We start from the raw sequence: 14,487 nt of genomic DNA on the forward strand, positions 1-14,487 counted from the left end.
TTTAGTTATGATTAACTTTTTAAAAGTTCGAACATTATATAAGGGTCCTTGAACTTATATATACACATATGCATGCATACACAAACATATATGTGTACATGTAAATGCATATACTACATACATGTGTATATACAACTATGTGTTTATATTTTTTTATTTTGATAGTTGTGTTTTAATAAAAGTTAATTCGTTTGCAGTCCTGTGTATGTATTTTATAATTTAAATTCATTATTCTGAGGAAGGTCATATAAGTTTCACCAGGCTGTTAAATAGATCCATCACATAGTTTTGTACATACACCATGAGAAAGGTATAAATGAATCCTACTGTCTTGCAATGAGTACATTTTGAACACTTTTTGTCAGTTGTTAGTGACAACGATGGAGACTTTTATTGCCACAGTTCTCTCATCACAATGGCTCTGTTCCATTTCTTTATATTTTAGTATAACAGTATTTATGCTTTTGAGAAAATTGGAGAAAATCTCTACATAAAATAAATTTAAGTCTAGTATTTATCCTCTGTGGTCTAATAAGCAAAAAAAAATTCTTCTCTATTAATCTTTTACTGATGATTGGCTCAACTATTTCTTCCTTTAAATAAATTTCTTAAGTGTCAGTTATTAATAGTTTGAATTAATTCACAACCATTAGATGATGATATTGATACCTGCAGAATTTCTAATTATTTTAAAACTTGCTCTTGTACTTTAAACATAGTAGTCATTTAAAAGAAAATGGATTTTTAAAAGAAAATGGATTATTGGATGGAATGGAATTCTTGACTTTACTATGGCCACCAGTTTAAATTAATCTGCCTGCTAAATTCTGACATTTTAGTCCAAATGACCCAGAAATCTGGAGCCTACTTCTGTTCCATTCATTTGCCTCTTATATGCATATATAGATAAGTCAGATGTCAAAATAATGACATATTTACTTTGCAGTAGAACTGTAATATTTATATGGATACTCTCTACATGAATTCAGATTATGAACCATCCTGTATGACTGTTTTCCATATTCTCCAATAAATCTGCTATACTTGGTTTCTTTCTCACTCTCTTGATATAGCTTAGATAGTATAAAACCTTTAAATGATTCATGTAAAGTGTTGCATTATCAATGATATGCCTTTTTATCAACTTTTGAGCCATCCCTAATTTTAGTTCTTGGAACACTTGCTTGAAAGGATTTGATAAGCACTTAATTATACTGGGCCTTGTAGTTAAGTAAGCACTCCTTATAGTCACAGAAAAGAGGCAAAACCTAGTTATTGCTCTGAAGTAGCTTATGTTGTAATTGTTCATAAAAGATACACATACACATACACACACACACACACACACACACACACACACACACACACACATATATATAAAATAAATGGAAATCTCAGAAAGAAAGCACTAACTTTGAAGGAAGGAAAAAGAGGAGAAAAGAACTGGAGACCTGCCTTGTACATACAGATTGTGGGATTTAAGATTACTCTTGAAGTAAACTGGTGAAGACAGTAAGCAGAAAAAGAAAAATCACAGCTGTGGAGGACAGCTCTGTGCTTGCTGACTGTCTCACTGACCAAAACCTAATTAATGTTATAAGATAGGAATTAAAAAAAAAGTTTCAAGAAGATATATGGACTCATGAGAAGTACAGATGAATTTCCCAAGGGCAACTCAGTTTGTTTCTCTCCTATTCATTGATTATTTGCAGTGTCTGTCTGGTATAATCTGGACAAAAGACTTAATATTCCCTGTGGGAATTGTTTTCCTGAAATCTTTAAAGTACTTATGAGTTTCATTTAGAAGATTCTGTGATTTCCCATAGTTGAATGCAATTAGCAGTCATAGGAGAGTAGGAACACCTGGGGGATTTCAACTTCTTTATGAGGAATCCCCTTTTTTTAGACTCTGAATCCTTCATGATAGTTGTCACTTGGTGAGCATCCATATTTCTGTTTCCTGTGTCACTTGATGTTGACAATAATAAAGCTATGGAACAAAATAACATTTCTGATACAACTTCTCAAAGAAAGATAATTTTTGTCTTGTTGAAGGAAAATATTTAAGGCATTATTTATCTACTCATTCAGATACTTTTGTGGTTAGTAAACAATATGCATTTGTATTTTCATCACTTATGAAATCGTGTGAATAAAGATTTGGTATACTGTGGAATTTTGTTTGAAAAAACTTGCAGTTTCCTTTCTTATACTTTTAACAAGAGTGCCATCAAAGTGCATGAGTTAATTATCACAAGAAATTTATAGAGGAATAAAATAGATACCTAGTTTACTTGATCTCTCTTTTACTTGGTTAACAGATTTTGAGAGTTTTTCCAAGTCATTTAACGTTTTCCATTTTTTCAGATATTTTGAGAATCAGTCCTGTAGCACCTTCAAAATTTTATTGCCACCAGCACAGAACCTACCTGGTCAATAATTGGTCTAAGCTTACTGTTTTTCCTGTCTCGTTCAGAGCTATTTTTACTTTTTCATGCTACACACACACACACACACACACACACACACACACATTGCCCATATTTATATATGTGTGTGTGTATTTATACACACACATAGAGAGCATGTAAGTATTATATTGTGATGCTTTTAGATTTTTATCCTTGCTCATTAAAAATTTCTGTTATAAAAACTTTACAAATCTTTTCCATTTTTATTCTGATTGAACTAATGGTTTCAATTTTAAATGTATTTGGGATGGCTTTACTACTTGGATCTCTTGGCAAGTTTTCTGTAAACTTGTTCTTCTTGCAACTGCTTCTTATAATTTTATGAGGCAACAGTACCATAATCTTTCATTATCCTCTGTTAGATTTTATAAATAAGTTTGTATTCTTTGCCAGTGTTGCCTTTGGCTGCCATATCAATCTCCTTGGCAAGGAGATCAAGTATTAAGTGGCTGAAGTTAATTCTATGTTCTTTTGCTTTTGGTGCAGTAGAAAGAGCTTTAGAATTAAGAGTTGGGTGTTATTTAAATGCTAGTCCTGTTAATTGTAACCTGTATGACCTTAGGAATTAGCAGGATCTTTCGTTATCTCAAAAATGGGAAGGTTGGATTTGTATATTTTAGCTTTAAAAATATGAACCCTTTTATGCAGTTGATTTACATTGGTTAAACTTTCTTAGGAAATTATTATAATCTGTGTCAGTGTCCATGCCTTCATCCACTTCCCATTTCAGTTGCCGGTTCCTGTAATGGATATTTTTGTGTTCATAAAAATACAGTATTTCACCATAAGACACCCAACTTGGTTTGTTCTGTCCACTGAATGTGACTGGCATCTCACCTCTATAATTTTGTAGATGCTATCAACTATTCCTATGTCTGGAATAGTCTTCTTTAATATCTTTGCCTACTGAATTCTTATCCTGTTCAAATTCCCACTTCTTTCATGAATCTTAATTATGCTTGTTTTGTTTCATAGCATAATATCTATATCTTGCACAGATAATACAGGAGAGGATCCAAGAGGGCAAAATAACACAAGAATAAGAAAAAAATACTCCAAAAAGATTTGTTTGACATCAAAGTCCTTCATAATCTGACTCTCTCCTACCTTTCTAAATATTCTTATGTTCTGCTCCCCTCCGATATACACTCTGACTCAGTAACACTGATTTCATGACAGTTTTAGAAATCCCCATCTTTTAACTCTAGACATTTTTTCTGGCTATCCATTATGCCAAGAATGCTTTCCCTTCTGATCTTTGCTTACCAGTTTCCCTGACTTCAAGTCCTAGTAAAATTGTCTTCTACAGAAAGCCTTTTACAACCTCTTAATTCTAGTGCCTTGTCTTTCAAATTTTTTTTTCTATTTTTTTCTGTATATAATGTGTTTTCATGTTTTTATTTGCTTATTTCCCCATGAGGTTGTTAGTTCCTTAAGTGTAGTGAGGCTTGATTTCTTTTTTTTTTTTTAATCTCCAGTGTTTAATATAATGCCTGCCTCATAGTAAGTGGCTAATGAATTTTTATTGAATAATTTGAAAATGCTAGAAGGGAATAGTTAGGTTTTTTTCCAAATTTCTTTCTGTAACAATCATAACTTTAGTCACAAGGTTGATTGAAAGGAGAATATTCGATTTTGCTGTGTTTATTTCAAGAAAGGCTTTTGACTCTATTGAGCAAAATGCAACATTGATTAATACCTTTAGATTTATGTTCCCAAAGTCGTTTGCCATTATGGTTTGGAATATAGTTTTCTTTTCTTCTTAAAATTTCTTTTTGCTGAGGCAGTTGGGGTTAAGTGACTTGCACAAAGTCACACAGCTAAGAAGTATCTGAACTCGATTTGAACTCAGGTCCTCCTGATTTCAGGGCTGGTGCTCTATCCACTCCGCCACCTACCTGCCCCTGTAGTATATTTTTCAAATATATAACGGTGAATGAAATATTGAGGATTTGGGGGGTTTTTTGGTGGTAACATTTCAAACAAAATTGTGCAATAGCATAGTAAAATATCTTTTACTTCATATTTCTAATTTGCCAGTTATAAAAAGTCATTGTTGCAAAACTATGAGGGCTCCATGAGTTTTTTCTAAGACTTAATCCTTGAATAATCAAATAAAGTTCCCTTTCATATAATAATGGTCTGTATAATACTTTTAAAGTTTGTTTGCAAAGTGTTTTATATTTACTATCTTTTTTGCTATTCACAGCCACCCTGTGCAGTAAGTTTTATTGTTCTCATTTTATAGATTAAGTAGCTGAGCCTGGAAATGTTAAGTGATTGTCTAGGGTCACACAAATTGGCAATCATTTGAAGCAGGATTTGAACTCGGGTCTCTAAGTTCAAATCGGGTCCAACCATTGTACCTCTGCTATTATCATTGTTGATGATCTTGTCTTTTGTTGTTAGTAATTATAGCTACCATTTTATCATTTGGCAAAGTAATCATTGTTGAGGATAAGTACTATGGTATTATATAAAATCAAAAAGAATCTTGAATTAAAAATTTTCAGCCTCTCTGTATTTTTTAACTTTCAGTGCAAAAATCTTAATAAATCAGGGTCAAAAGTTTTTTTTTTTTGTTTTTTTTTTTTTTAATTATCCATGCTTTATGTTGTGTCTTCTGTTTTAGCAGCATCAAACCTTCAGTTTTGTTTTTTTGGAGTGTTCAGATTTTTATTCATAGGTAAGTAAAGACTTTAGTTTTTGGTTACCTTTTGCATTTCCCACCAGCAAACATTTTTCTATGAGTTCAATCCCAAATCTTTTCCCAATATCCTTATGTAATTTTAGCATTTTCTTAGATAAGGCCATACTTACAGGTTTCTGTGATTGATGTGGATCCCATTAATTTAAAGATATTACTCCGTCATGTTAATCTTTCCTCAAAATGGTTTAGCCTTGATTTAAATAATCTTTTTATTCTGAATACTATAAAGAGTTTTTTCCTATGGGAAGAGGACACAAAATGTTTATCTGCCATTTAAAAAATGATGAACTTCAGGTCAAGCAGTGTTTTCATTTGATACTATGAAAAACTGTATCAAAATTTTATTTTTTTAAAATTTATGGGTATTTTGAAAAAATCATAGAACTGTTGTTAAATGACAAAGTCTGAAAAGAGCAGTTTAATCAGAAAGACAGACAGACAGCAAGATGAGTTTAGCTAGACACTTTAATATTAAGCAGAGAGGTGTATAATTTGAGCAGGACCTAATTTTATAAAAAGTTGGTTATATATAAATATTTTCATGGTGTGGTAACTTTGGCAATGTGGTAGAGAGTTGGAAAACTTAATTCAAGTATAGGCTTTACTTAACTTGGCTTTTTGCCTCAGGGTAAGTCACTTAACTGCATAATAATAGTACCTTGAAGTTGGTAAGGCTGGAGTGCAGAAAAGTTTTTAAATTCTTTGATAGAATTTTGCAAAGTAGAAAACTTGTGTTCAGGGCAAAACAAAATGCAATCTTGTGACTGTGGGGACTTGGCTAGAAAGGTAATGAGGACCTTTTTTTATTGTGTTCTGTTCAAGGGAATATGTTTTTGGAAGGAAACTTACAAGTGTTTCCAATCTAAAATAAAGCCTTCCATTTGGGGAGCATTATTACTCAACCAGTAGGTCCATTTTCACTAGCAAAAACTTAAGTCTGGATGGTTCTGTACTTATGTGGAAGACCTTAAAAATGCTGGTTGATGATGAGGATTTTTCATCAATCCTAGAATTACTTATTAATTAAACAAATATATATTGGGCAGAAACAAGCAAATCATATAAAAGGTTTTCAGGGATAGTGAAAGAATTTGGAACAATGCCATTTGAGTATCAGTTGAAGGAACAGGAGATAGCTTATCTTAGAGAGGAGACTACCATTGGGGATGATTGGATAACTGTTAGGATTCTTAAAGGGCTGTCCTGTAGAAGAGAGAATGGCCTTGTTTTTTGTACACAGAAAGGAAAATAAGTTAACTAGAAGTGGAAAGTGCAGAAGGCAGGTTTTAAAAACTATTTTTGCATGAATTTCCTATCAGAACTGGTCAGCTTCAAGAAATAATCAGTTGACTTGAAGACTAGAGGATGCTCTAAGTTATATTATTGTTAATCTGTGTTTAGGATTAGATGGCCTCTGATGTCCCTTCTAATTTTGAGGTTGTGATTTTACTTCATGTTTGTAAATGGTATTTGAGGCATCTGGTACTGTTTGTGACATTGTCGCATGACATGATTAGTCATAATTTTCTGCTTAAAAAAAAAAAAAAAAAGCCTTTTGTGCCTAGTGGTTTGTCATTGGGCTGGTTTGATAACCTGTCCTTCAATTAAGTGTCTAGTTATATACCAAGTTCTCTAAGGGTGTGTTTGTTCTTTGTAACTTCTCCCCATTTTTTTTTTTTTTTTTTTTTGTGATTCATTGATTGTTGCCTGTCCTTCTTGAAGAAGACGAACATGTTATCACTGTGTTAGAGTCAAGTTAGTGTGTTTGACTGTGATTGATCAGAGCAGTTTGAGCTCCTAAAACTCTGCCACAGGTCGGACACAAATAGTCCCTGTGAACATTTGGTGTGGATTCTCTAGCTTTTCACAACTCCCATTTTTTTCTGAGCTAATTCAATTCTGCTTTGCTCAAATTGCACAGCACTTTCTCTGAGAAGGAAATGCATTGCTTGGATGATCCTGTGCCAGCGTTTCCCATGTTGTGCAATTCTAAAAGTCTTGAGATCTTGAGAGTGTCCTTGTATTGCTTTTTCTGACCATCTTGTAGCACTTGTTCTGTATGAGTTCTCCATAAAATAGTCTTTTTGGCAAGCATATATTTGGCGTTCAAACAATGTGGCCAGCTCTTTGGACTTGCATTCTCTACAGTAGCAGTTTCGTTTGAGAAAGGACCTCAGTATCTGGTATCTTATCCTGCTGGGTGATCTTCAGAATCTTCCTAAGATAATTCAAATGGAAGCGATTCCGTTACCTGGCACTGGTATGCTGTTTAGGTTTCACAGGCATACAACAATGAGGTCAGCAGAATGGCTCTGTATGCCTTCATTTTGGTAATCAATCTAATACCTCTCCTCTCCCAAGGAGAAGTATTTAAAGTTTGAAGTTTGCCAGACACTGAGTCAGCTTTGACAATGCATATGTTAACTTCATTGTCTTTGTGTATGTCCCTGGAAAGTATATTGCCAACGTAAATGAACTTATCCTCAGCATTCACAACTTCTCCATTTACTGTAACTGATGGTTCTACATAAGAACGGTGTAGTGCTGGCTAATGGAGTGCCTGTATTTTCTTGGTGTTAGAATTGATCCATACTTTGTTGCTTCTGAGCTTTGGAGGCAGCATTGAATACCCATTCCTTTGCAAACAAAAATATTATGCACCAACACTCCCTCCACTTTAGTTTTGACTTGTACTCTTTTCTAGTTGAAGAATTTATCATCACATCAATACAGTAGTTGATTTTGTTCTCATTGTGAAGACATTTGGCATCATGACTGAAAACATCATGCAAAAAAACATGGGAACAAGCACATAGCCTTATTTCACTCCATTCGTGACTGGGAAAGCTTGAGAGCATTGTCCATTGTCAAAAACCCAGCTACCATGCCATCATGAAATTGATGTTCTATATTGATGAACTTCTCTGGACAACCAAATTTTGACGTAATTTCCCATAGACTTTGCAAATGACATGCCTTGGTTAGATATACAAATGTTTTATACAGACCTTTGTTCTGCTCCTAGTATTTCTCATAGAATTATCAGACAGCAAATACAATTATCAATTATTTGTTGGCCTCTTCTGAAGCTACACTAGCTTTGAGGTAGATAGATGACTTTCTTCCATTTGTAGGATCAGCCTATCAAGGAAAAATCTGGCAAAAATTGCCAGCAGTGACTGAGAGACAGACACAATATGCTGTGGGTTGTCAATCTTTTTCATTTATAAAGAAGGACAATGGAGACCTCCTTGAATTCCTAGGGAATAGCCTCTTGCCATATGATCTGGAAAATTTCAGTCAATTCTTGTATGAGCAATGGATCCCCCAATTTTATAAATCCCAACTGGAATCGAATCACCACTAGGTATTTGCCACATGAAAGTAGCGTAGTGGCATTCAAAAGCTCTTCTTTAGTTGGAGCTTCAGCTAGAGAGTCATTGATTTCTACCTTAGGTAAATAGTCAATGGCTTCAGCATTGATTGATGCTTTGTTGAGAACACTATGGAAGTGTGCAGCCCATCTCTGTAGGATCATGTCCTAATCACTAATCAATGTGGTTTCATCAGTACTGAGTAGTTGAGATGTACCATATGTTTTGGGGCCATAAATAGCCTCCAATGAATCATAAAAGCACTTTGGCTTGTTATTATCAACATGAAACTGAATTTTATCTGCCGTCTTATTGAGCCAATCCTGCATTTCTATTAAGTTTCAGTTGCATTTTTCTCTTGATGGAATTGAATGCTACCTTTTTAGAGATGGATGAATTATACTGCTAGGTAAACCCTGAGGAGTTTTCATTTAGCAATTTCTGAATTTTCCCATCATTTTCATCAGGCCAGTTTTCATGTTTGTGAGTGTTCTGACCCATATGAGCCAATGTAGTGCTGTTCACCAAATCTCTGAAAGCTGCCCACCCCTTTTCTGCTTCACTCTTGCCAACTGTGTGTTGGCTCAAGTTTTCCTCTAAGAGAGGTGCTCTAATCTGTTGACTTAATTCTTCTGGTAGTTATTTTGCCTTGGAGCAGCTGCTTTTGTTGAATACCATTATTCAGCTTGGAGAGGATAGGTCTGATCAATCCAGCACTCTACTCTGTACCACACATTGCCTTGGTCAATCACATCCTGTCTGTCCCTTCTTATAATCGCATATTAAATGCCAATGTTTGCTGCAAGAATGCATCCATAATGTCTTATTGCATTTGAGATAAACAGAGAGTACAATGTTGATGATGAGGTCACGAGATGTACCAGCCTTCAGGAGTAATTACTCTTGCTGTTGCTGTTTCTAAGTCCATTCCTCCCTAGGGTGTAGGGTGTGCTCAGGGAAGACTGGTACCTCTGGGTGAGGGCTGCCAAGCTTCTTACAGGGCTGCTCCCTACCTTTGGGGTCCCACCTATTGCACCTCCCTCCCATCTGTGACTCCAAGAAGCTGCAGCTTGGGCAGCGGCATCCTGGTAAACCATTTTGGCAGGCAAGATAACCAGGAATCTCAAACCCTATGGTGACCTAAGAGGGTGTCTACCCTCAGGATGTGAAGACTTCCCTTAGGGAATGGGCAGATGAGAACAATCTGTTGTTCCAAAGGCCATAAAGGCAGATGAAGCTCCATGGGCTGTGGAGCGCTTAGAGCTTGATCAGACAGTGAAGACCCCAAAGTCATGCCCAGCAAGTCGACTTGTCACCTGTCCTCTTGTTTGGGACAGTCCTTCAGTTCTCCACTTGGCACATATTTTAGTATTTTGAAATCATACATTCTCCAGTTCTTTATAAAATATATGTAATTTGCAACATAATCCTATGAACATCATTGCCCTGCTAGCAGATTGGCTCCATTCTATGTTTTTTAATTTGTGGTGGTGATCTCTTTTAATCTTTTTATATTTATCTTGATTAATATGTGATAGGTCTTACCACTGAGATAATCACCAGGCACAACTATATTCAAACATTTCTGCCTTTTCTTTGTTTTTATGACAATAAAAAATAAAAAATAAAACAATTCAAGTAAGTTTGTGTTTTTTTAATAATCTAGTCTTCTGTAAATGCCAGTGAGATGAGATTATACCTGTAGAATGAAGTTCATTTTCCCTTCTACTGTCTGTTTCCCTGCTGCCTGTAAATATATCCATGTCTTCCCATAGTTTTGGTGCCTCTGTTTACACTATGTTTGACCCTTTGCAATTTGGTTTCTGACCTAATCATTCAAATGAAATTGCTTTCTTTAAAGTAATAATAATAGTATTTATACTGCATCTGAGTGCTTTATAAATATACCATTTGATCCTCTCAATGACCCTGTAAGATAGGTGCTATTGTTATTCTAATTTTACACATGAGGAAATTAAGGTTAAATGATTTGCCCAAGATCAAATAGCTACACATCATCTAGCTCTCTACTAAGTGATCTCTTAAATTGCCTGTTCTCAATCTTCATCCATCTTGACCTTTCTACAGTTTTTGATTCTGCTCATTACCCTCTTCTGGATACTTTTTCCTTGCTAAGTTTTCATGATGCCGTTTTCCTTGGGGTCTGAAGTTTGACTGTTCTTTCTTAAGTCTCTTTTGCTTGATATTCCTCCAGTTCACATGCCAAGACTTTGTCCTGAGCCTTTTTTCCTTCTCCCTCTGTATACTCATTTGGCCATCTCAACATTTCCCATAGGTTCAACTATCATTGACAGGCAAATGATTCTCAGGTCTACTTATAGGTGCCTCACCTCTTCTATTGTCTCATTGCCAACTGACTCTTGAACATCTTAAATTTTATGTCCCATTGACACCTCAAACTCAATATATCCAAAGGAGAGCTCATTACTTTTCCTTCCAGTTTCCCCCCTACTAATTATATTTACAAGAATAACTGCCTTCCTACTTACTCAGACTCACAATGTTAGTGTTTTCCACTTGTATATCCCCTTTTCTCTTATCAGACATAGCCATCACCCTTGTGCAGGTCCTCTTCTCACATGTCTATTCTGCAATAGCTTTCTGGTTGTCTTGCCTCAAATCTCTCCCCACTCTGGTCTGTTCTCCACTCAGCTACCTACTGTTGATAAAGTACAGGTCTGACTCTGTGTCTCATACACATATATGTTATGGGCCAGAACTCTCTACTAAAACAAGGATTCTTACAAGGTGCTAACTCAGTGGAATTGATAAATACAATGGTTATCTAGTTTAGCATGGTGATTAATAGTTCTCTAGTTCAGTACATGTACTCAGTACTTAATATAGTTCTACAAGATTCACACCTATGATAATGTAATTATAAGAGAGCATATCAGCTGGGACAAACTCAGCCAGTGTCAGAGCCAGAGAAGCCAAGCAAACTGGAGGTGGGAGGTCTAGCTTTTGGAGCCAAGGAAAGAGATTCATTCCATCATCCATTTTTGTGGTGGCTGAAGGCTGAAGCACAAGTCCTCGGACTTAGAGACAGATTCATTCACTCCATCTCATACCAACGTGGTGACAAGCCCTCCTTCTTTGCTTCTCCACTGAAACCAAGACTCTTGAATGTAGTGTCTCTTAACACTACTCTAACCTTGTAGTTCCCCTAGAATTATTCTTAATGCCCACATGGCACGGCTAGGTCACACTTAGCTGTCTTTGGGCACCAATGGGATAACGTAAAGACAGATCTCCAGGAGGTAGGGGTGAAGTGAAAGAGAACTTTATTCTTAGATAGCACATATTTATACCCCACTGACAGTCTGGGGGAAGGAGAGGTCCTCTAGCAACTGGCATGATGGGATTGGCCCAAGAAGAAGGAGGGAGACATGCTAGGCTTTGAGAGCTATAAGGAGGGAGATGTGATACCCTGGGTCAGACATCGCCTCTTGAGGCTATGCCCCATCTCCACATAGGACTCGCCTGCACTGATACCTCTCATCCCTCAGGTCTTCCCACATACCTTGAACTGCATTCCTTGCACCTAGAGACTTTTTAACCCTTACACTGGAAGGTTCTTCAAGAAACCTACCTGGGCCCCACGCAAGAAAACAAGATTTTGAAGGAGATAATAAAGGATTTGGACTTTAATACCTGGCTATTCTCCATTGATTAATTTGCTGAAAGGAAGGCTACTCCCAAGACTTCCAGAAAACCAAAAGAGAACATTGCACATACACACACACGCTCTCTCACTTGTTCGACTTCCCAGTTAATAAACCCTATTGTATCCAGGGTCAAATATAAAATCCATCTGTTGACTTTAAAGTCCTTTACAACCTTGCCTTTCCCTAAACCTTTCCAATCTTTTTGCTTCATTCTCACCTATTCTTATGATCTAGTGACATGGACCTACTTGATGTTCCTCCACATGTCCCTCATTCCTAGAATACACTTCTGCTTTTCCTGTTATTTTTGGACTGCTCTGTTTGCCTTTAACATACTCCTATAAACTCTGCACAACTCTTGTCAACAGGGTCCAAAGCATATTTTTATGTTATTTAATTTTAATTGGACTCTTACTCTTTCTGCATAGAAAGGAGTATTCATTTCTTTTTGATTTTCACCACAGTAATTATTCCACATGAATTCTTTTAAACCAGATGTACTTGTGATATTTTGATACTTGTATTTCACTATAATTGGCTTTCTTTCTAATCCCATATATCTTAAATTATATATTTAAAAACATTCTGAGAAGAGGTTGATAGGTTTCATCAGAGTGCCAAAGTAGACTGACAAAAAGCTTATGTTAATAGAGCAGTTCTTTTTTAATTATGTTTTGTTTTTATATTAAATTCATTTCTAAACATTTTTCTCTCCCTCTCAATTCACCTCTTACTTTCCTAAGAAAATGGAAGCATTATATCTCATTACTGTGATCGCCTTCATTCCAACTAGCTTTTCCATCTCTGATGTTTCTTCCTTAATACAAACCTACTTCTTCCTCACCTCAGATTTAGAGAACCCCTTTTTCTCATAGTACACTACTTATATCACTTTGGACAACTCAGTAATATTCCTTTCACCTCAGTTTCCTCATCTGAAAATTAAATTGGGAGTCCTATCCTTTCTTTTATACTCCTTTTCCCAGTATATATAAGTTAAACCAGGTTTTTGTTTTTTGTTTTTCTCTTTTCCTCAGAAGGACGATCTCCTTTTATGTTATTATGTTCATCCTCTCTTCCTTGTCCTTTTGTCTTCTCTTTAAAACTTAAAACCTTGTGTATCCATATTAATTTCTTCATACAACTCCCATTTTTCTTTATTGGAAGACTTTACATTTTTGCCTTCAGAATTTCATTTGTGAGTTACCTGTTCTTTCTGTACTGAATTTCCCTATAGTATTTTAGTAGGCTCCTACTTACTCTGCCTTTTAATTCCCCATACCTAAAAAAAGCATGAATGATAGGCTATGGTCACTTTACTCACTTGAAGGTTCCCATCATTTCTACTCCAGCAACTTGTTCCTTCTATTAGTAATAATCAGATCCAGAATAGAGTACCCTGTTTCTTGGTTTCTTAACCTTTAGAAGGAAGGAATTATTAAAGCTGTTCAAGAAGTCATTATCTACTTAGCTTTTGACTTACAGTTTCTCAGAGTGAAGGGAAGGAAATTAGCATTTATAGAGTGCCTACTATGTACCAGCCACTGGTAAGCCACAACCCACAGCAATCCTTGGAGGTAGGTTGTATTATTATTTCTATTTTATGGTTGAAAAAACTGAATCAAACAAGATAATTAGATATTTCATTACTACTAAATCATGTAAATCCTACATTCTACAGGAAGTCTTTCTCAACCCTTATTAATCCTAGTGCCTTCCCTTTGCTAGTTATTTCCTTTTGTCTTACACATGGCTTTTTTTGTCTATATTTATTTGCATGTTATTTCCCTCATTAGATTGTGAGCTTCTTGAGGGCAAGGAGTTGTCTTGCCTCTTTTGTGTATTCCCAGTGCTTAGCTCAGTATCTGGCACTTAGTAGGCACTTAATAAATATTTAGCAGTTGGTTCTGCTTCATTCTTTTTACTTTTTTGCTGTAGGTTCTTTAGTCAATCATCTATTTTCTCTTTTCTTATCTCCTGTGCTTTGTTTGATTAAGAATCATTTCACTAGATCCAGTTATGAAAAGGTATTGGATGAGGTTCTCAGGTCACATAATTTTTCAGTTTCCTTATCTGAAAGAGAAGGGATAATAGCTGTTAGGGTGAGGATTAAATGAAATAACATATGAAGTGCTTTGTAAATCTTAAAGCATGTGAATATTATTGTTATTACTTGTGACTATAAAATAGATTCTAGGAAAATGGGAGGAGAGGACAAATTTTGCTTATTACAAAGTTGTTAC

The 14,487-nt window shown here is 35.5% G+C and overlaps 1 protein-coding gene across 6 annotated transcripts in view; it reads left to right on the plus strand.

Moving 5' to 3' along the window:
- Positions 1 to 14,487, plus strand: part of OXR1 (oxidation resistance 1) — a 550,745-nt gene that overhangs the window by 434,941 nt on the left and 101,317 nt on the right. The window contains exon 2 of one of the 6 annotated variants that reach the window (XM_051970980.1): positions 10,243 to 10,256. The exons of the other annotated variants lie outside the window; for them this stretch is intronic. Coding sequence (XP_051826940.1) covers positions 10,243 to 10,256 — 14 coding nt within the window. The remainder of the gene's footprint in view (positions 1 to 10,242; positions 10,257 to 14,487) is intronic. 6 annotated transcript variants of the gene reach the window in all.

This window comes from Antechinus flavipes, chromosome 1 (genome assembly GCF_016432865.1).
Source record: "Antechinus flavipes isolate AdamAnt ecotype Samford, QLD, Australia chromosome 1, AdamAnt_v2, whole genome shotgun sequence".
Taxonomy (NCBI): domain Eukaryota; kingdom Metazoa; phylum Chordata; class Mammalia; order Dasyuromorphia; family Dasyuridae; genus Antechinus; species Antechinus flavipes.